Genomic DNA, 21,667 nt, shown 5'->3' with positions numbered 1-21,667 from the left:
TATCCTGCCCATCCCACCTGATGCAGTCAGTGCTGGCTCAGGCTGAGCTTCTCATCTCCCTGCACCCCAAGTCCTTCTCTTCAGGGCTGCTCCCAATCCATTCTCCTCCCAGCCTCTGTTTGCCCCCACCCAGGTGCAGGACCTTGCACTTGGCCTTGTTGAACTTCATGAGGTTGAGATGGTCCCACCTCTCCAGCCTGTCCAGATCCCTCCCTTGATGGCAGCCCTTCCCTTCACTATGTTGACAGCACCACACAGCTTGGTGTTGTCGGCAGTCTTGCTGAGGGTGCCCTGAGTCCCAGGATCCCCGGGCTCCATTTGCTCGTGGTCTGGGACATGGGGAATAAAGCTTGGGTGATGTTACACCAGCAGGTCAGGCAGGGCTGGCCGTGCAAAGCGTTACGAGTGGGAAATCCATCCACTTACTAGAAATGAGCTGAGTTGGGAGATGCCGGAGGAAGTTAAACCCGGTGTAAACCAGTGTGCCTTCCTCCCACGTGGCCATGTTCCTCCTCCATGAAGCTACACATGCAAAAGTTTTTCCCCTCTAGCTATGAATTTCCACTCTGAGATTCTCTAGGGGCAGTTGTATCCGAAGAGTCCCATCTGGGTGAGATACCCCATCCCAGCTTGATGGGGACCCCCAAAACCAGTCATCAGCCCAGCAAGTTTTAAGTCTGGGACTGCGTGCAATAAATTAGTAAGGGGAGATACAGTTTAATGGAGCATGACAATAAAACCAAGCTGGAGTTGTACCAGTTTAAATCTTGTTCTGGCTGGATCCATCCTCCTGCTGAGCTGCTCTGGGTGCCCCTGGCAGCTCCTCAAGCATCAGGCATTCAGTCCCTCAGGGATGCTGCCCAACACATGCTGGGTCACCCCATCCTCCCTTCTCCCAGGAGAAACCCTCCAGTGAGAACTGCTTGCTCGTGGCTATGGTCCCTTTGCAGCCGCAAGTTCTCTCTTTTTCAACATAATCTTATGAAAATGAGTTTTTTCCCCTCCCCTCCAGCTCCGAACTGAATCACAGGGGGTTTCTGGGCAGGAGTTTTACTACTGAAAATTTCCTAACCACCTGCTCGTAGGCAGGAGCTGAAAGCTTGCAATGAATGGATTCGCTCCACGGAGAGAAGGGAAGACCCCAGGATGAAATCACTGCAGAAGATAGAAGAGTCTGTTGGAAAACACAAGAAAACCACCATCCCTCCCAAGGGACAAATGCAATGGGCTGGGAGGTGAGCAGCATGGGCCCATGCGTGGATGCAGGCTGTATTTTTAAGGTAAGAAAGCAAGCCCTGTGCCCTTGTTCCAGCTACTGATATCACGCCTGCTCCGCTCTCCATCCCAATATGTGATGCAGGCACTTTATTCTCCCTCTCCCAAACATGATCCACTGTCAGCATCACCCTGGCTGAAGTCAGCTCCATCCTGGCTGGTTCCCGTCAACTTGAGGGTGAGCAGAAATACCATACCAAAAGGACGAGCGGCTCCACTACGACACTTTCCCTTTGCTAAATCACTGCAGTAATGGCATTCCCAGCTCCTGGTGCCCAAGGGATACATTGGAGGATGGGGCTTTTACGGGGAGATTGGTATTTTGCTGGGGCTGTGGCTCAGTGGGGTTTCCTGCCACGGAGCAGAAAGCAGGGAGCAGGAGGTGACAGATCCTATGCCTTGGGAGAGGACAGGGAGTGTGGGGCAGGATGGGACAAAGCCTGTACCTTGGGAGGGGGCAGGGAGCTTGGGGACATGGAAGGTTTCTCCTCTCAAGGTGTAATTTACTGGGGGAAGTCGTGAGGTGTCCAGGCTTAGTCACCCCGCTCACTCCCAAGGTGAGATACACCCAGAAAGCCCCATGGGTGGAAAGCGAGAGTGTGATGTCTACAGGTGCCACCTCTCAGTAGTAAGAAACCCCACCAGTGGGGTCCTCCTTGTCCCCAGTGTAGGTGGCATGGGGAGAAGGCTACCAGGAAACAAAGAGAGTTTCTGTTTCCGCTCATCCAAAAATAGCAGGGGATCTGCCTGAGTCATGCAGGCATCGTGGGCGAGCTGCTGCCTGCGGCGGCGGCTGAAACGCCTCCTCCCATCCACGTGCCGCCCGCTTCGCTCATCACAGAGGAGGCCATCAGAGCCCTGTTCGCACTGCCATTTCTATTGGCTGGGGCAAGAGTGAAACCGAGGGTTTCTTTGCACCTCCTCAACCCATTTCCTGACCCCCAAGTTTCCATCAGGGACCCCTCAAAATGCACAGGTTCCTGCGCCCACCACAGCAACCGGTGGTTTCCTCTGCAAGTAATGAGCTCAGAGGCTGATAGAGCGGCGAGAAAACCACCGCGTTTCCTTCTTGTGCAGGGATTGGGGTGGTGCTTTGAAAATCTGGAGACCTCTGGGGGTGGGGGAGGGTGGAGAGAGAAGAGCAGAGCCGGTGTGGAAGATGTGAGTGGGACCCCTTGGACGTGTGGCATGATAGATCCCATGAGGAGGCTCCCCAGGGTTGGGGGAGATGGTAGAAAGAGAGTGCAGCATTGATGCTGAGTTTGATGGGTGGCTGTCCCCTCTTGGGGCTGGAGCTGGTGGCCAAGCACGTGGCTGTGCATCCCTTCATGTCCGTTGAGCCCTCACACGTGTTTTTATGAAAACCAAGGTGGCCAAACTTCCCCAGACTGACTTTGTTCCTGTAGCTGGACTGGAGGCCGCACGTCCCACCCAGGGCAGTGGCAAGGGCAGGGGTGAAGGATGTTGGGGAGCCACGGTGCCACCATGTCCTCAGGGTGTGTGGCTACTCCAGGGTGCACGGGGAGCTGGTGGGTTCTCACCCAGGATGCAGTTGGTGGCAGCTGGGACGAGTGATGGGTGACTGAGACAGAAGGGGACAGGTGCTATGGATCAGGACGGGACAGACCCCCTGCCCAGGGTGGGGACAGATCCTGTGCCTTGGGAGAGGACAGGGAGCATGGGGCAGGAGGGGACAGATCCTGTGCCTTGGGAAGGAATGGGGAGCATGGGGCAGGAGGGGACAGAGTCTGTGCCTTGGGAAGGAATGGGGAGCATGGGGCAGGAGGGGACAGATCCTGTGCCTTGGGAAGGAATGGGGAGCATGGGGCAGGAGGGGACAGAGTCTGTGCCTTGGGAAGGAATGGGGAGCATGGGGCAGGAGGGGACAGATCCTGTGCCTTGGGAAGGAATGGGGAGCATGGGGCAGGAGGGGACAGAGTCTGTGCCTTGGGAAGGAATGGGGAGCATGGGGCAGGAGGGGACAGAGTCTGTGCCTTGGGAAGGAATGGGGAGCATGGGGCAGGAGGGGACAGACCCTGTGCCTTGGGAGAGGACAGGGAGCATGGGGCAGGAGGGGACAGATCCTGTGCCTTGGGAAGGAATGGGGAGCATGGGGCAGGAGGGGACAGAGTCTGTGCCTTGGGAAGGAATGGGGAGCATGGGGCAGGAGGGGACAGACCCTGTGCCTTGGGAGAGGACAGGGAGCATGGGGCAGGAGGGGACAGATCCTGTGCTTTGGGAGAGGACAGGGAGCATGGGGCAGGAGAGGTAGATCCCGTGCCTTGGGAGAGGACAGGGAGCATGGGGCAGGAGGGACAGATCCTGTGCCTTGGGAGAGGACAGGGAGCATGGGGCAGGAGGGGACAGATCCTGTGCTTTGGGAGAGGACAGGGAGCATGGGGCAGGAGGGGACAGATCCTGTGCCTTGGGAGAGGACAGGGAGCATGGGGCAGGAGGGGACAGATCCTGTGCCTTGGGAGAGGACAGGGAGCGTGGGGCAGGAGGGGACAGATCCTGTGCCTTGGGAGAGGACAGGGAGCATGGGGCAGGAGGGGACAGATCCTGTGCCCCGGGAGGGCCCCGGTTCGGGGCTGGGTGGTCCGGTGGCGCCCCCCGGTGTCCATCGCCGCTCCTGCAGCCACCGCAGCGCCCGGCGCAGCATCCTGGTCGCATCCCGCGCTGCCTCATCCCTCCTCCCAGTTTACCCAAGGCTGTTTAGAACCAGAATAAGCTCAGCAGAGCCCTCCTTGAGCTCCTCCTTCAGGACTTTAAGACCTAGAGTATTGTCTCACAGGTCGCCTCAAGGAAACTCCAAGGACCTGCTTGGAATTCCACTCCATCCCCCCGCCAGGAACACCCCAGAGACCCTGGGGATGCCCCAGGGATTCTCAAGGCGAACCCCAGTGTCACCCCAAAAGGTTGTGCCAGAAGGGCACCAGGACCCCCCCAGTGTCCCCCTCTCCATTATCTCCCCCAGACCCCAGTGCTAATTGGTCGCAAGTGGGTGTTACCAGGCTTGGGGACAAGAGGTGGTGTCTGCCACCGCAGTTGGGGGTGGGAGCCTTTGTCCCTGCACTTTGACACTCCAACAACGCTTTCATTTCTGGCAGCGGGTGATGTTTGGGGTTCTTGCACTAAATGGCAGCCAATGCTCTCGGGCAGGAGAGCCCAAGGAAGGGGGTCCTGTGACCCCAGCACCCCCTGTCCCAGCGAGGGGTGGGGGGAGACACCCCTAGGGTGGCCAGGCAGCCCTCAAGCTGTCCCCTCCCACACTGACCCACCAGACCAGAGCTTTATTAAGCCTAACGTATTTTGTCCCTAAGATCATTTTTAATCATTTATCCTGAAGAGAAAACATTCCTCCCCTTGGCAGCCGGGTTTTCACTTCCAGCGCTTGCAGCAGCACCCTTTTATTGGGGTGGCAATGGGCCACCTGCCAGCATCACCCCTATCACCCGAGATCTCTGCATCACCTGGCAAACCCTGCTATCGCAATGCTGGGAGCAGATGATGCTCGGCAAAGCCTCTCGCCTTCCCCAATATCAGCTCGCCTTGGTGCCGGGGCAAAACGCCCTGTGCCTGTCCCCGTCCCTGGGGTGGCCGTGACTCATCGGGAGGCGGGCGAGAGCATCTCACCTTGAGCAGCGCCCGAAGAGGGGATAAGAACGAGGCCACACTCGCCTCCCGCTCCTGCTGCCCGCTCCCATGCTCGCCCGGGCTGCGCCCAAGCCAGGCGCCTCGTGGCGATGTTCCCTTGCCCGAGCCGGGGGATGCCGCTGGATTCAGGGGGCTGCTGCCCCACTGCATGTTCCTCCCATCCCATCAACTCCTCGATCCTTTAACCAGCTGCCCGGTGACTGGCGAGCCGGCTGGCTCAACCTCTACCGCTTCTGGCAGGAGGGCGGCTTGCACAACGTCCATCACATCATGGCTCGCAAGTTCCAGCAGTTCGGGCCCATTTACAGGTGAGGCAGCATCTGGTCCTGGCATTCCCTCTGCTCCCCAGCTCTGGCAGCCTTTCCAGTCTGGGATGCTGCTGCTCTTCCTAGCCCTGCTTCAGGTAAAAGCAGGGTTAATTGATGGCTGAGCTGTCAGAGCTGCTCATCTTGCCGGGTGCCCACCAGGCTCAATGCCACGGTGAGGGGTGAGAGGGGAGACCTGTACTTGTGAATGTGGGGAGGAGGGGGTGGCAGGGACAGAGAGGGGCTCTGCCCCCTCCGTCTCTACAGGGTCTGGTGTTGAGGTCCCCAGACAGCTGAGGGACGAGGAGATTCTCTTCTCCAGCACTTCCCACAGTGCTGGAGGGCCTGATCCTGCTCCTGAGCCACTGCATCTCTCCGGATGGGACCTGCAGGCAGGACTTTGGGAGTGCCAGGAGGAGGGGTGCAAAGGGAAGGCTGGTTGATGTGGGGAGATGAGGGGCTGCAGGGGGGTATGGGTCAGGGTGTGGGGCTGACCTTGCTGCATGCCCCGGCAGGGAGAAGCTGGGTATCTACGAGAGCGTGAACATCATCAGCCCGCGGGATGCTGCCACCCTCTTCCAGGCAGAGGGGACGATGCCGGAGCGCTTCAGCGTGCCCCCCTGGGTGGCTTACCGTGACTTCCGCAACAAGCCCTATGGTGTGCTCCTCAAGTGAGTTGAGGGGCCAGGGGATCCCCTCAAAGCGGGGCTCCCAGCTCCTATTGCAAAAGCCCTGGCACCATGGGGCAGTGAGTAGCTGAGCCTCTGGAGGGTGATAGGGATGTCAGCTGGCCCTGTGGTTTGGGGGGATGCCTCTGACCCCCCCCCACTTTGGTGTCCTGCAGGAGAGGGGAGGCCTGGCGCTCGGACCGCCTGATGCTGAACAAGGAGGTGATGTTGCCGCGGGTGGTAGAGGGTTTTGTGCCCCTGCTGAGTGAGGTGGGCGAGGACTTCATCCGGCGGGCACAGGCCCAGGTGGGGAAGAGCGGCCGGGAATGCTGGACGGCCGACTTCACCCACGAGCTCTTCCGCTTCGCCTTAGAGTGTGAGTGTCAGGGGCTGGACACCCGACCCAAACCTGGGCTGAGTCTCTGTGGCCGGTCTCTGAGTCTCAGCAGGGTGAGGGAGGTGATTCTTCCCCTCTACCCTACTCTTGTGAGATCCCACCTGGAGTCCTGCATCCAGTCCTGGAACCCCCAACATAAGAAGGATATGGAACTGTTGGAGGGCTACAAAGATGATCTGAGGGCTGGAGAAGCTCCCATCCGAGGACAGGCTGAGAGAGTTGGGCTTGTTCAGCCTGGAGAAGAGAAGGCTCTGGGGAGACATTAGAGCAGCTTCCAGTACCTGAAGCTGCTGAAGGGGTCCTCCAGGAAAGCTGGGAAGGGACTTTTTACAAAGGCATGGAGTGATAGGATGAGGGGGAATGGCTTTAAATTGGAAGGGGGAAGATTTAGATTAGACATTAAGAAGAAATTCTTTATGAGGGTGGTGAGGCCCTGGCCCAGTTTGCCCAGGGAAGTTGTGGATGACCCATTGCCCTGAAACTGTTCAAGGCCAGGTTGGATGGGGCTTTGAGCAGCCTGGTCTGGTGGGAGGTGTCCCTACTCGTGGCAGGAGTTTGGAACTGGCTTTAAGGCCCCTTCTGAACCAAACCATTCTATGATTCTATGTTTCTCCCCAAAACACCCCTTTGCAAGATGCCTGAGATGGTCAGTGCACTGCATTTCCCTCAGCTTCATTCTCAGAGATGGACAAATAAACTTCTCCCCCAAAGCTGGAGGGTCTTGAGGGATGTCCTCTCTTCAAAACAACTCGGTGCCGTTAATAAAACAATGTTTTATTACCTACTGCTCATCAGCCGCTAGACAACTCTACCCAACAAGGGATGCCTCCACGGGTCTGTGGTGCTTGGAGCGAGCAGGAGGCCAAACCAAGTCTCCAAAGTCATGGAAAGGCTGGAGTTGTCCGTGGGAGGATGGAGGGGATGAAGACAGGGTCTCTCCAGTCAGGTTGCAACAATGGATGTTGTGCTTGCAGCTGTGTGCCATGTGCTATACGGGGAGCGGCTGGGGCTTCTGCAGGACTTTGTGGACCCTGAGGCTCAGCGCTTCATTGATGCCGTGTCCTTGATGTTCCACACCACCTCGCCCATGCTCTACGTGCCGCCCACCCTCCTCCGCCACCTCAATGCCAAGACGTGGCGGGACCATGTCCAGGCTTGGGATGCCATCTTCACCCAGGGTGAGTGTTCCTCCTGTCTGCTCTTCCCAAGATCCCTTTGAGGACTTGGCTTTGTAGTGCTGCCTCATCTCACCACAGTGGAGAGTGTCTCCTGGGTCCAATCACTCAGCACAAGGATACCAAGGCTAGGAAGGCTTTCCACATCTGGAGCTTGTGGGATGGAGCAGTGGGGAACCATTCAGGAGCGATGAAGGACCGATGGTGGGCATCACGTTGAGGGGAGCATCTCTCCCAGATGGTCTTGTGGGCCTAGACAGCTTTTGTCACCTGGGACAACTCTCTTGCAGGGTGTCCTCCCTGGGGCACCTTCACCACCCACCCTCTACAGCCACCCAGTGACTGCTGGGTCCTGCAGTAGGAATCACAGCCCCAGACTGCTGCAGGAGCAACTCCAATGGAAAAGCCACCTACATGGGGAGGCAGTGTCCTAAGAAGCAACATCTAGTGTCTTCCTACATCATGGCCATGGGACAGGAAGGCCACACTATGTCTCCTTGTCTCCTCAGCGGATAAGTGCATACAAAATGTCTACCGGGACCTGCGGCTGCAACGCAAGAGCGAGAAGGAGTACATGGGCATCCTCTGCAACCTCATCATGCAGGACAAGCTGCCCTTGGATGACATCAAGGCCAGCGTCACCGAGATGATGGCAGGCGGAGTGGACACGGTAAGGAGCAGGCAGGATTGTTGGGCAGGGAGAAGGTCCTGGCTGGTGTTGAGCCTTGCTCTCCTGCCCTGCTCCAGACCTCCATGACGCTGCAGTGGGCCATGTTCGAGCTGGCACGGTCCCCAGGGGTCCAGGAGCAGCTGCGGGCAGAGGTCCTGGCTGCCAAGCAGGAGGCAGCAGGAGACAGGGTGAAGATGCTGAAAACCATCCGGTTGCTCAAAGCCGCCATCAAGGAGACGCTCCGGTGAGGAGGAGCTCCTGCTGAAAAACACCCCTAGTCCCTTCCCCCACTAAATCGCTGGCACTGCTGGGACACTGTGCATTGAGGTGGGACACAGCCAAGCCAGGCTGTGTCCAAAAGCAGGTGAGTGGAACCCATTCCCCCTCCAGGCTGCACCCCGTGGCGGTGACACTGCAGAGGTACACCATGCAAGAGGTCATCCTCCAGGACTACCGCATCCCCCCCAAGGTGAGCACAGCCACCTGGTGTCTCCTCACCCTGCTCTGCTTTGCACGGGGTTGTGGGCAGAGGTGGGACCTGCAGGATGAGCGGTTGACATGGGGGAAGCAGCCATGGGGTTCGTCTGGGGCTGGGAACCAGCCCTGCACCAGCACCCTAAGTGCTGGTGAAGCCCTGTGGGGAGCCCAGACCCATAAGACTGATCCTTCCCTGCAGACACTGGTGCAGGTTGGTCTCTACGCCATGGGTCGGGATGCTGAGGTGTTCCCCAAACCGGAGCAGTTCAACCCCCAGCGCTGGCTGGCAGATGGCCCCAAGCACTTCAAGGGGCTGGCTTTCGGTTTTGGACCCCGCCAGTGCCTGGGGCGCCGGATCGCTGAGCTGGAGATGCAGCTCTTCCTCATGCACGTGAGCATCCTTCTGGGGACACTGGGGACTTGGCGCTGGCAGGGACCGGGGAGATGGCTCGTGAGTGTTGGTACCTCCAGCGTTTTCCATTCGCTCTTTTCTCCTCCATCCCAGCTCCTGGAGAACTTCAAGATCGAAACCATGAGAGCAGTGGAAGTCGGGACCAAGTTTGATCTCATCCTGATCCCAGATAAACCCATCTACCTGACCTTACGGCCACTTGAGTCCCAGGCGTGAGAAGCCCGTTCCTGGGTGACACTCAGACAGTCTCTGTTGCGGGGACATCCCAAGGTGCTTTCAGTTCCTTCCAGCCAGGCTCCAGGCTAGGGATGGGATCTGGGGGACAGCTGGGAAGCTTTCACGGCCATAGCCTTGGCTTGTGCATCCCTGCCTTCACTCCAGTCCGCTCAAGGCTGCGCTTACGCCATGGGAGAGATAAACCAAAGTAACTCCAGCCCTGCTGCCACCCCATAACCTCCAAGGGAGTGTGGAGTGGGTGGATGGGTGCTGCTGCACCCCTCTTGCTGCTTGAGGGTTCCTGGGTCACCCCCAAAAGGTCACTCAAGGGACTGAAGCCACACTCCCTTGGTACCACCTAAAATTTTGCTTTGCTTCTGATTTACTCTGTAATTTCAGCGTACGAAAAGTTCTGGCTCCTCTTTTACGGCATTAGGATTCTCCATCTCTCTCGCCGAGCATGGGCAGGGTGACCAGGGGCTGGGGTCTCCTCGGGGAGATTGCTGGCAGGTTCTGGTGTGGAGAGGGAAAAGGTCTCAGGGAGCTCTAAATCCACCCCCGTCCCCCCGCCTTTGGAGGACATCGGGTGTGGATACAAGGACTGCACTATGGGGGCCTGGGGCTGGTGTGTGTGGGGGTATCCTGGAATGCTGGGGGGCGGGATCTGCAGGGAAACTGAGGCAAATCCTCCCTGATGCATGGAGATGAACAGATTCCAGTATGGAGAACCCACTCTATAACCCCACCCCAACTGCCTGGGTGCAAAGCAACAGTTCTGAGCCTTACTTCTTCCCTCCCAGCAACACATCCCAGCTGCCAGACCCCCATGCAGGGTGGCCCTGGTCCCCCCAGGTGCTCACCAAGATGGGGGCATGGGGGAAACCGTGCTCCTTCTCCAGCAGACGAGTGCCAAGCTCCTGCTTCTCTCGTCCCCACCTCCTTGCTGCCTCCTTCAGCTGCGACAGACCCAAACCAGGCTGGCTCTCTCCAAGGCGTGGAGGCCAGAGGTGCTCCCCACCATCAAGTGGGGTGTGGGAAGGCGATGCCTACCTGCCTCTCCAGCACCCTTCCACGCGCTTGTGCCTCCTCCAGCCTGGCCAGCAGAGACAGCTTCTCCGCACCCCTGAAAATGCCCTGTGGGCCATGAGATGAACACGAGTGGGGGAAAGGCAATGCAGAATTATCCACCCTCCCCACCCCTGCTCACGGGGGGAGCAAGCCATGGGGTGACTATCGCCCCATGGAGTCGAAGATGCCACTTGGGTGATGCCCTCAACATGCCTGCCCCCCCCCCGCCCCCGGCATTGCTTTTGAGGGGGTTGTGGCTCTGCTCCCCATCCGAGCCCTGTGCCCCCCTCCCTGGTCTCACCGGCAAGGCTTGGGGGTGCAGTACAATGGAAGATGAAGGCTGGGGGGGCCTCGACAGCTCCTCCCGCAGCCTGCGGTTCTCAGCCAGCAGCGCAGCATACACATCCCCCGAGAGGACTTCACCTGTGGGACGGGGTGGTGGGGCCACTGGGACATGGCCTACACTCACCCCGTGCAAAGATGGGGACTAGGAGCAAGCTCTCACCTTCCCCATGCCCAGGGACGGGTTTTGGAGGGATCAGGACCAGCGCCGATTCCCCACCGCAGACCATCCCATCAGAAGGGGAAGGCCACCAGTGGAGCCCAGCAGCTGTATATGAGTCCCCCTCTGAGGGTCTCCATCACTTCTTGTACCCACCTGCCACCTTCTCGGTGCTCCTGTCTGCCCCGGCGATCTTCTTCTGCAGCACTTGCTCCATCGCCTTGATCACCTGCATGAGAGAGCAGAGACGTCCCCATGCCACCAGCTCAATGCAAGGCTGCAGTGAGCATCACATCTCCCCAGCCATTGTGGTCCTGGGACCTGGTAGCATTCATGGAGGGGTGAAATGGGCCAGAGGCTCCTGTCTGCTCCACAGAGCCTCATGTCCCACAAACTATCCTTCTCATGCTCCCTCAATTTACCTTCTCCTGCTGCCGCACCATTTCCTCCAAGCCCTTTGTCTTGGCTACCTTCTCCTGGCACCTCCTCAGTGTGGCTTGCTGTTGCTGGTGGGCTCTCTGGAGCAGCACCAGGTCCTTCTCGCGGTCATTCTTCTGAGGGGAGGAAGGGAAAAAGCCCCCAGGGACCTCCATGCCAAACCTCAAGCCTTGAGGCAACTGGAAGAGCCTCATGACAAGGAGTGGGTTGGGTGGGGAGATCTTGTGGCTTTCAGGTACTTGCTTGGTTATCAGGGTGCTGTGATGTTCCTCCTTCCACCCTCCTGTTCCTCCACCCCCATCCCATCCCTTGGCAGTCCCTGCCCTCTCCTGCTGGCATCCATACCCGGATCAGCTCATTCTGCAACTGCTGAACACGGTCCTTCAGCCTCCTCGTCTCCGTTGCGTTGGCCGCCAGCTTGCGCTTGAGGGTGGCTGCAAGAGTCCGCGCCACTTCCTCAGCATCTACTCAGGGGATGATGTGGTCCCCTCTGCAGTGTGAGGGGTCCTCTAATTTCCTGCCCTTTTCCCCATCACGCACCAAGTCTGTCCAGCAGCTCCTCCCGGGTCATGACGTCCAGGTCCATGTCGGCAAGCAGAGCATGGCCCAGCTCCTCCTGTGAGGCCAGGCTGCGCCGCAGGTGTCCGTTCTCCACCTCCAGGCTGGTGACATGCTGGCGCAGAGACAGGATGTCCCCCGCCATCCGCTTCAGAGCCAGATGATAGTTGCCCACCTCCTGCCAGCCCGGAGCAGAGCTGCTGGCACCCTGCTGCCAGCCTGGACTCTCCCGGGCACCAAGAACTTAGCCAAGAATATTTGTCTTGAGGGTCATGCCCACCATGGAGGAACTAAAATACCCAGATTTTCTTCTCCTCTTCCATCCATCCATCCATCCATCCATCCATCCATCCATCCATCCATCCATCCTTCTCTTCCCTATCCATCCTTCTCTCTTGTCCCTCCAAACCTTCTCTTCACCCACTCACCTCTCCCTCCACCCAACAGAACCCTCCCCACCAATTCTCCATGTCTTCCTACCACCCCCTCTGTGGGAAAAACAACTCTCCCAAGGACGTGGGATGGAGCAGTGTTGGAGCTGGGGGTCACCCTCAAACTCTGAGCCTCACAAGGCTTTCCAGGTCTTTAAAAGAAGGGAGGTGGTGAAGAATAATGGAAAGGTGAATGTTTTATACAGATGAGCCTGGGTTTTTTTTTTAGCACCTGTGTTGGCCTGGCCAAGGGATGCTGGGGGGAAATAACCCCCCAAAGGTTTGCATCTTCTCAGGCTGACCCTCCTGAATCCCTCCCTGCCACATTGGGCTGCGGAAAGGATCCTGGGAGCAGTGACCTTGGCCAGAAGGAGCCACGTGCCTCCAGCTCCCCTGACTCCCTGCTCCCAGCCTTGGGGCTGGCCTTGGGGGTGTGTGTGTGCAGGGTGTGGGAAGGGGGTGCAGCAGCATCATGCAGCCTTGGAGAAGAGGGAGAAAGGGGAGTAGGTGCAGCCAGATGCTTGGCTCCTCCTTCCCTCCTCAACTGCCCAAGAGCTATTTCATTCAGGATTCTGGATTTAGTGGGATTCTGGATTCCTGATTTAGTGGGATGTCCCTGCTCATGGCAGGGGGGTTGGAACTGGATGATCTTTAAGGTCCCTTCCATCCCTAACTATTCTACGATTCTATGATTCTACAATTCAGTTCATTCCCAAGACAAAGGCTCCTTTAGCCAAACTCAAGGGCTGACCCTCCCCTTCTACTCAAGACCTTCACTCACCTGCAATGTCCTGCTGACAGCAGCCTGACTTCGGTCCCCACGGGAGCCAAGACCCACCTCGGGGAGAACGCTCTTCTTCCCAGTGCCCCCAGTGTCTCCCTCTCCTTCGGTGTCTCTGGTGCTCACAGGCTCCTGCTCATCTCCAGTGATATCTTGGGATCTGCGGAGCAGAGAGCGCAGGGACACCCCTGACCAGCTGCTCCTAACAGAGCAAAACACTGACAAAGTCTTGTCTGGGGAATCCTCCATAGGAGACAGGAGCCTTTTCAGGGTGACAGAGGGCAAAGCAAGTGCTGGTGGGGAGGGGAGATCAGGGAGGGTAGAAAGCTGGAGGAGATGAGGCAGAAGATTGACAGTGATGGGGGAAGAGGAGAAGCTGCTGGGAAAAACATAGGAAGAACAGAGGAAGAACAGAGGAAGGAGGAACCCTTCCCAAGGAGGATGAGAAGGAGGTGGTTGTGAAACCAGCCTGGTCTTTGTACCTCCATTTCTCCAACGATGCTCCCATCCTGCCTGGGAATGGCTGCTTTCCAGGTAAGATGCTGGCCACTGCATCAGCTGATGGGAGGGATGCATCATCTTGGTGGAGCTGGCAGGAGACATCAATGCAGAAGGTGAGCATGAGGAGCAGGCTGGGAAAAGCCATCTGAGAGGAGCAGCAAGTTCCTTCAGCTTCTTCCTCACAGCCAGGAGCAGCCCTCCCACCTTTCACCTGGGGCAAAACACCTTTGCCATCATTGCTTCAGGATCAGGATCAAGTTCTGCCCCCAAAACCTCTGCTATCTCTGGTTGCAGTTCTTCAAGCATCCCCTTTTGGGATGCAACATGGTGTGGCCACAGGACTGGAAGACCTCCTTAGGGCAGAGATGGTTAGAGATGCCTGGCTTTGAGCATTATTTCATGGCTGGACCATTAAGCCATGCACTCTTGGGAGGAAACTTGGCTATGACCGAAAGCAACCCCAACCAGGTGCTGTCCCTGTAATGGAAACCACTGGTGACCCCAGGAACAGGGTGGTGTCCCCATCCCCACCCACTGCCGCCAGCACTCACAGTGGAAGAGAAGGGTCTGTAGTACAGTATCATTCCGGCTCCTGGGGTGCTCCCAGCAGCCAGCCCTGCCCGCCGGCAGGTTGCCAGGCTCTGCCAGCCCCAAACAAACTCCCCAGCAGCTTGGCCACCCCCAGCAAACATCCCATCCCCACGCTGCTGCCCCAACTACCAGCCGGTGGACTTACAGTGGTGCCAGGGGGTTGCAGCATGAGGAAAAGCTGTTCTTCTCAAGCCTTTTCTGCTGGCAAAGGGATTTCTGTGGCTCCCGGCAGGCTGGCATGCCAGCGGCTGTTGCTACAACACAACCCTCCTCTCAGCAACTCCTCCCTGCAGCAGCTCGGTGCCTAAAATCACCCAGCTGCACCCTGATGGTGCAGGCAGCTGGCTCTGCTGCTTCTTGCACCTGCATCTCTTCCCCTTTAGCATCCCTCCGACTGTTGCACATCCCAAAAGCCTCTTCCAAAGCTTTCAGGGCCGGCAGGCAGCTCCTCCAAGCACTCCCTTTGAGACACCAGACCCTCACTGTCCCCAGCCCTCCCTCTTGGTCCCCAGCCTGGCTTTGGCTGCTGTTGCCTTATCTCCTGCTCCCAGCAGACCCAAGGAGGTGACTTGGTGGCAGCCAACGCCAGCTCCCAGCGTGGCCGGGTGACTCTGGCAGTGAAAACACCTCATTTCCATGCCTTGGATGCAGGCATGGAAATGCTCTCTCCTCTCAGCATGATCTTCTGATGTTTCAAACGCTCAATTAACTTCTGAGGACTCGTGTCTTGGAGATGCCGAGCAGCATCGGGCTTCAGCTCTGCTGTGGGGTTGGACTGGTCTCTAGCAGAGAATAATTCACTGATCAAAACTTGCTTTCATCCCAAGATTGAATTTATAGTGTATTAAGGCAAGGGATGCTCTGCTCCAACTGGTACCCCAGTCCTGTCCCCCTTCAGGGGCGCCCACAGAGACTCTTGTGCCTCCCACCTACTGCGGCATCCGGCATCCATGCCCCCTTTGGTGTTTGTTAAGAAACAAAGAGGCTGGTGTCGGTCAATGCAGCCCCTCGATTCCTCATCCCATGCCATCAATTTTTCATCAAAGAGCCAGTGGGAAACGTGCAATTATCTGTTCCATCAATAATGCACAGGACTGCATTTGGCTCGCCCTGGCTGGGGAGCCGCTTTCCCTGCCTGCCCTGGAAGGTGCTGGGTTCAACCACGGCTTTTCTAGGCTCAGACACAGCTTTTCCTGCAGAGCAGAGCCTGGAAAGCCATCCCTAGCCTTTAATCCAAACCACAGAAGTGCAACAAAGATTATCCAAGGGCTGGAGCACCCCCCTCACGAGGACAGGCTGAGAGAGTTGGGGTTGTTCAGCCTGGAGAAGAGAAGGCTCTGGGGAGACCTTAGAGCAGCTTCAGGTACTGAAAGGGGCTCCAGGAAAGCTGGGGAGGGGCTCTGGATCAGAGAGTGCAGGGACAGGATGAGAGGGAAGGGTTTCCAGCTGAGAGAGAGAAGATTGAGATGAGATCTTTGCAAGAAATGTTTTCCTGTGAGGGTGGTGCAGCCCTGTCCCAGGTTGCCCAGAGCAGTGGTGGCTGCCCCATCCCTGGAGGTGTTCCAGGCCAGGTTGGATGGGGCTTGGAGCAACCTGATCCAGTGGGATGTGTCCCTGCTTATGGTAGGGAATTGGAACTGGATGGAGTTTGAAGTCCCTTCCAACCCAAACCATTCTAGGATTCTATGATTCTAACACTGCTCAGACACACACCATCCCCGATTTCTGCCCACGTTTGTCCCAGCATCACCAAGTGCCGTTGCCAGGGGTAGGGCCAGAGTCAGAGTTATGAGTATTTAAACACACTTTCCCCTACACCTCCTGTCTCAAATCCACCCGGAGAGAGCTGCATCTCTCCTTCCTGCAGGGGTCTGGGATGAAAGGCTGGGAATTCATGTCTGAAAAGATGGAAGCTTTGAAACTCCTGGCACTCACTATTTATTCTTTCATATTTTTTTCCCACCCTTTCCAAGCATCTGAAGCTTCCCTTGCCTTTAGAGTCTTTCATCCACCCCAACCAGTTGCCTCCCTCCTTCCTGTATTTGCTTAGACCACGCTCTTTTTTATTTACTTAACAAATTGCCCCGAGACGCTTTGATGTATCCGATTAGCTTCGACTGCTGGAATCTATTCATCTCCAGACAAGCAGCACAGAGTAAAGCAAGGCTGAGGAGGAGGAGGGGGGGGTAGCAATAAACCTCTGCAGGAGGCAAGGGTCAAAAGTAGCTGAGAATTGCGTGTGCCAGGGGATTCTGCATCCGCATGGCATGGTCTGACTCCATCCCTGCCTGGGGAGGGAACAACAATGCAGTCTGGTGAGAGGCTAAGGAGGGGCCAACTCGTTTCACTTGTGAGCGCGGGGGTATTTGAGTCCCTGGCAGCACACCAGCCTCGTCTGCAACACAATCTCCTTCCAGCTCAACAAACAACACCTCCCCAGAAGAGTATTAAGCCCAAATCCTTAATTGTTATGAAGATGAGATAAACTCAGATTTACATATCTGAGAAGAAAAATTGCTGCAGCAGCTTAAGGAGATCAGAGGGGGGGAAAAAAAAAATCCCATTTTCCCCTCTTTTCTGTAACAAAAACTCACAAAGCCATTGGGAGATAACGATGCCTTCATTTGCTTTGCCTGATGCCCTTATCAACCTTACCCAACCCCTTGGGACATGGGTACCAGATGTGCCTGGAGGGGGATGTCAGGTCCCTGATGCCCCCAGCACCTCCATGGGAGCACACTGGTACCCAAATCCATCCTCAGGCCAGCACCGGGGTGGATCAATCGGACAGTATTTTTATCAATGACCTGGATGATGTGATCGAGTGCTCCCTCAGTCAGTTTGTGAATGACACCAGATTGGATGGGAGTGTCTATCTGCTGGAGGGCAGAAAGGCTCTACAGAGGGACCTGGACAGGCCGGATCCATCAGTCAAGGCCAGCGGGATGGAGTTCAACAAGGCTCAGTGCTGGGTCCTGCACCTGGGCCACAACAACCCCATGCAGTGCTCCACGCTGGGGGAAGAGGGGCTGGAAAGCTGCCTGGAGGAAAAGGACCTGCGGGTGCTGGTGGGCAGTGGCTGAACATGAGCCAGCAGTGGCCCAGGTGGACAAGGAGGCCAACAGCGTCCTGGCTTGGTTCAGCCATGGGGTGGCCAACAGGAGCAGGGAAGATATCGTCCCCCTGTGCTCGGTGCTGGTAAGGCTGCAGCTCGAATTGTGGGTTCAGTTTTGGGCCTCTCAGTCCAAGAAAGACCTTGAGGGGCTGGAGCACATCCAGAGAAGGGAATGGAGCTGGGAAGGGTCTGGCACCCAGGGGTTCTGGGAGCGGCTGAGGAACCTGTGCCTGTTTGTGCTGGAGAAGAGGAGGCTGAGGGGAGACCTCATCACTCTCTGCAGCTCCCGGAAAGGAGGTTGGAGTGAGGTGGATGCTGGGCTCTTCACCAGGGTAATAAGGGATAGGATGAGAGGAAATGGCCTCAAGCTGTGCCAGGGGAGGGTTACATTGGATATTAGGAAACATTTCCTTACTGAAAGAGCGGTGAAGCCCTGGCAGAGGCTGCCCAGGGCAGTGATGGAGTCTCCATCTCTGGAGGGGTTCAAAAGGTGTGTAGACATGACATTTTGGGACATCATTTAGTAGACACGGTGGGGTTGGGTTTCAGGACCCCCTGGGGAAATACAGAGATTTTTATCCTGGCCGTGTCCCACACACGTTGGTAGAATGCATCAGCCGTCAAAAGGCAGCAAATAAGAGAGGTTTTATCTGATTAAACCAAGGTTGAACTCCCTTCCCATGCACAGGGTTAGGGGGGGAGCCATGCTGAGGGGGGGGATATTAGCTAAAGCATTACAATTCAATTTAAGAGTTAATTGGATTGCATTGAAAAGCGCTTAATCTGAGCGGAGTTCGAATTAATAGAGACACCACATCTTCTGCTCCCTTCCACACCAGGATGATGATTTTAGGGCGGGCGATTACTATCACTACGGCGCTCCGGGCCCAGCTGCCGGCTGCTGATACCATGTTGAACAAGGAAATAAAAGCCTCTGAATTACACTGGGTAATTCGGGGGGGCAAGATGCTCCGTGTGGAGACAACAGCTCCCCGTTCTCCCGCCCGCCCGCCTGCTTCTTCAAGATAAGGCTGAAGAAAGCAGTCGTGCCACCAGCAGGGACCGCGGTTCCTCTGCGAGTCGCTGCTGGTTTACTTTGCTCAAAGAAAAAGGAAAAGAAAGCAGGGGGGAAAAGAAGAATATTGATGGGGAGGAGGAGGTGGGATGACTTTGGAGAGCAAACTTTGGCTGAGTCAGCTGCTGGCTCCTGGGAAACAATTCTTCCCGCATCCCACTGTGTGGGGCTGCTTGTGGCAGGCATGGGGACAACCTGAGTGATGTCCCCAAGTGATGTCCTGCTGCCTCTGGTGACTAGGGGGAAGAGGAGTTCACCATAAGCTCCCAGGATGGGGCAGAGCTTGCCCCCAGTGCTGTTGTTCACTTGTGACCAGGGGAAAAGAGAGGAAGGGGAGGACAGCAGAGCCTCCTCCTGCCAAGGTGGATGGGTCAGAGCATCCCTTAGTGCTGCTGTTCACTCATGACCACAAACCAGGGCCAGACCTAAAAAAGCCCCTGCTTGAAATAAAAAAAATGAGGGAAACAGGTTACAGCTGTTACCCTGCGTTCCTGCTGAGTCTTTGAGGGGTTTTTTTCCTACTAGGAAAACATCCACATCTGTGTTTTAAGTAAAACACGTTTCCAGCAACTTGGGATGTGAAGAAGAATATCGCACCCTCCCCGCCCCCCAACACCAGCGGGAGCCTTGGCAGCTTCTCAGAGAGTCTGCTTCCCAGTTATACCTTTTAAAACCTGTGCCTGGCACCTGAGTTAAATACCCTCCCCTAGCCCCCCACCTTTGTAAGTGCCCTCAATGAAATTTCATGTCCCGGGGCTTTAAAAAATAATTGGCTGCAGAAGGCTAAACCCCCATCAGCGCTGGTGACAAGCACTGTGGTGGCTTGTCCTTGGCCCAGCCGGTGGGTTACTGCCGGCGCAGTGGCCATCCATTTTCATGTTTGCTTATGTATTGACTCGATTTACTGATAAAACACCCATTGCATTTCAGCAGTGAGCATAAATCCATCAACACCCCAAGCCACGGCGCTGAGCGCGTCTAGCGGTGAGCAGCACCCGCTGCCCTAAGCACCCACCCCCTCAGCATCCCTCTGAGGATTTCTCCCCAGCCATCGTGTCCCAGCCTTCATTTATTAGCACTGGGAAAGGCTGAGAGGTGACTAAACGTGGGTGGATGAACCTTTCTGTGCTATATTCACCATGGGTTTAGAAGTGCTGTCAGGACCGGGTTGGAGCAGGACACACAAGGATGCAAACATGCCAAAACACGCACCCCCAAACCCACAAATATGGTATTTTAGAGTCACAGAATCATGAATGCTTTGGGTTGGAAGGGACCTTCAAGCCCATCCAGTTCCAAACCCCCACCATGGGCAGGGACACCTTCCACTGGATCAGGTTGCTCCAAGCCCCATCCAACCTGGCCTTGAACACCTCCAGGGATGGGGCAGCCACCACTGCTCTGGGCAGCCTGGGCCAGGGCCTCCCCACCCTCACAGGAAAACACTTCTTCCTAAAATCTCATTTCAATCTCCCCTCTTTCAGCTGATGACCGCTCCCCTTAATCCTATCCCTCCAGTCCCTGATCCAGAGCCCCTCCACAGCTTTTACTCTCCCTCAGCCCAGCTGGGAAAGAAGCAGGGATATTGCAGGCAGTTTTGGGGTGCTTGTGAGGCTTCTGCCATGCCCTAAGTCCAATTAAGGGCTCCTCCCCTGCTTGTGACTGCAAGTCACCCCATCCATGCCGTGGTGCCACACAGGGGGGACACCAGAGGAGCCCCCTCAGTGCAGCATCTTCATCCACCGGACTCAGCATCACCGGGGCCAGAAGTAAATTAAATGAAAGAGGAAGCAAATTGCTGAATCCTTAATTTCATTGAGAAGGAAGACGGGTATAAATATCACCTGGGGTCACATTAGCTGATTTATGGGCCTCTTTTATTAATTGGCTTAATCCCGTGCTGTGGGCATGCGGGGGGAACCCCCCCCCCCCCCCAGCCCAACACTACTGACTCTGCTGCCTGTGGGTGTTGGGGCAAACCCGGCTGAACCTCATCAGAGCGGGGCACCCGTACCCCAACCCTGCAACCTCCTGCCTGCACCCCAGCCTCTCCCAGCCCTGGGAAGAGGAACAGTGGCAGGGTTTGGGGGGACCTTGAAGGGTCTCGGTGGGGCTTGGAGGGATTTGTCGAGGTCCAGTGGGGTTCAAAGAGGCTCAGGGGGGGTTCAGCTCGGTTCAGTGGTTCTTGGCAGCGACTTGCAGGGCTTGGGAAGGCTTGGTGGGGTTGGGTGGCATTTTGGGGGTTCGGTGGGATTTTGGAGGGGCTCAGCAGGGCCTTGGAGGGGCTTTGAGGGTGTCGTGGGGTGCTATGGGGGCTCAGGCGATGGGGGGGTTCGGGGGGGCTCTGCAGCGCAGCGGGGCTGGCGCTAGATGGGGCTGCAGCCGCGCGTGGGAGCTTCTCTCTCGCAGAACGCTCGGCCGCGGCATCGTCTTTACCCCTTTCAGCACCTTCGTAATCTGCAGCATCTTTTCCCCTTGCATCACCCTCAACCTTCACACCCCCCCCGAGCCCCTTGCAGCAACCTCATGCCTTTGCATCCTCACACCTTGCAGCAACTTCTTCCCTGGCTGCATCTTCACCTCTTGCAGCACCTGCTCCCTCTGCACCACCCTTTTGCCTCGCAGCACCTTTGTCCCTTGCACATCCTCATCTTTCTCATCCCTTCTCCCCTCGTGGCACCTTCTCCCTGTTCACCATCCTTTTCCCTTGCACTATCCTTCTCTCTTGCACATGCTCACCTTTCTGATCCTCCTCTCCCCTCGCAGCACTTTCAGCCCTTGCAGCACCTTCACCCCTCACAGCACCCCCTCCCTTTGCAGCATCTTCACCCCTCACAGCACCCTCACCCCTTGCAGCATCTTCACCTCTTGTGGCACTTTCTCCCTGTGTGCCACCCTTCTTCCTTGTGCAACCTTATCCTTTGCATCCCCTCCTCCCTCACAGCACCCTTACCCCTCACAGCACCCTCCTCCTTCATATCCCACTTGCATCCCCCTCTTCCCTTGACAGTGGGCCACCTTTGCAGACCTCACTCAGCAGGCGCAGGAACCCCCACCTTCCTTGGAGCCTTGGAGGTCACCCAGCAGCTGGAAATGGGTCCAGCAACAGGGCCTTGATGCTGCTGAGAAGTAAGAAATGCTGCTGAGAAGTAAGAAATGCTGCCCAACTCACCAACGCTGCCTGATTTTCCACCCCACAGTGTGTTTTGGGGGTGCAATCTGCATGGCTGGACTCTCATTTTCTGTGATGGAGCATGTGGAGTGCTGGGAACAAAATGCCAGCAAGGAAAAAAGATGGCATTTACTTCTTCCAGCCTCACAAGAAGCCCTTTGGCTAAAAACATCGACAGGTCAG

The 21,667-nt window shown here is 56.7% G+C and overlaps 2 protein-coding genes across 3 annotated transcripts in view; one reads left to right on the top strand and one right to left on the bottom strand.

Moving 5' to 3' along the window:
• Positions 1-4,899: 4,899 nt before the first annotated feature.
• LOC104066308 (cholesterol side-chain cleavage enzyme, mitochondrial) lies at positions 4,900-9,684 on the top strand. 2 transcript variants are annotated; one of them, XM_054078243.1, is made up of 9 exons: positions 4,900-5,240; positions 5,753-5,908; positions 6,082-6,281; positions 7,277-7,480; positions 7,987-8,147; positions 8,225-8,391; positions 8,538-8,616; positions 8,824-9,015; positions 9,096-9,684. In XM_054078243.1, exons 1-9 carry the CDS (start codon positions 4,981-4,983, stop codon positions 9,186-9,188), a joined length of 1,512 nt encoding a protein of 503 aa, XP_053934218.1. In that variant the 5' UTR covers positions 4,900-4,980; the 3' UTR covers positions 9,189-9,684. The 2 variants fall into 2 exon arrangements, with proteins under 2 accessions (XP_053934218.1, XP_053934217.1); XM_054078242.1 differs by having other exon boundaries at positions 4,905-5,240; positions 9,130-9,684.
• Positions 9,683-21,667, bottom strand: part of CCDC33 (coiled-coil domain containing 33) — a 49,547-nt gene continuing 37,562 nt past the window's right edge. Inside the window, exons 14-22 of the mRNA XM_054078241.1 lie at positions 13,513-13,619; positions 13,031-13,190; positions 11,801-11,996; positions 11,606-11,694; positions 11,245-11,376; positions 10,979-11,051; positions 10,622-10,743; positions 10,299-10,386; positions 9,683-9,755 (exon numbers count right to left, since the gene is read on the bottom strand). Of these exons, the coding sequence (XP_053934216.1) occupies positions 9,685-9,755; positions 10,299-10,386; positions 10,622-10,743; positions 10,979-11,051; positions 11,245-11,376; positions 11,606-11,694; positions 11,801-11,996; positions 13,031-13,190; positions 13,513-13,619 (1,038 nt within the window). The 3' untranslated portion in view covers positions 9,683-9,684. The remainder of the gene's footprint in view (positions 9,756-10,298; positions 10,387-10,621; positions 10,744-10,978; positions 11,052-11,244; positions 11,377-11,605; positions 11,695-11,800; positions 11,997-13,030; positions 13,191-13,512; positions 13,620-21,667) is intronic.

Source organism: Cuculus canorus, chromosome 12, assembly GCF_017976375.1.
Source record: "Cuculus canorus isolate bCucCan1 chromosome 12, bCucCan1.pri, whole genome shotgun sequence".
Taxonomy (NCBI): Eukaryota; Metazoa; Chordata; class Aves; order Cuculiformes; family Cuculidae; genus Cuculus; species Cuculus canorus.
This window is presented reverse-complemented; position numbering and strand designations above follow the sequence as displayed.

Coding starts and splice junctions, on each gene's coding strand:
- LOC104066308 (XM_054078242.1), top strand. CDS start 4,981: ATGCTCGCCCGGGCTGCGCCCAAGCCAGGCGCCTCGTGGCGATGTTCC. Junction 5,909..6,081: donor CCCTATGGTGTGCTCCTCAA/GTGAGTTGAGGG, acceptor GGTGTCCTGCAG/GAGAGGGGAGGCCTGGCGCT. Junction 8,392..8,537: donor GCCATCAAGGAGACGCTCCG/GTGAGGAGGAGC, acceptor TTCCCCCTCCAG/GCTGCACCCCGTGGCGGTGA.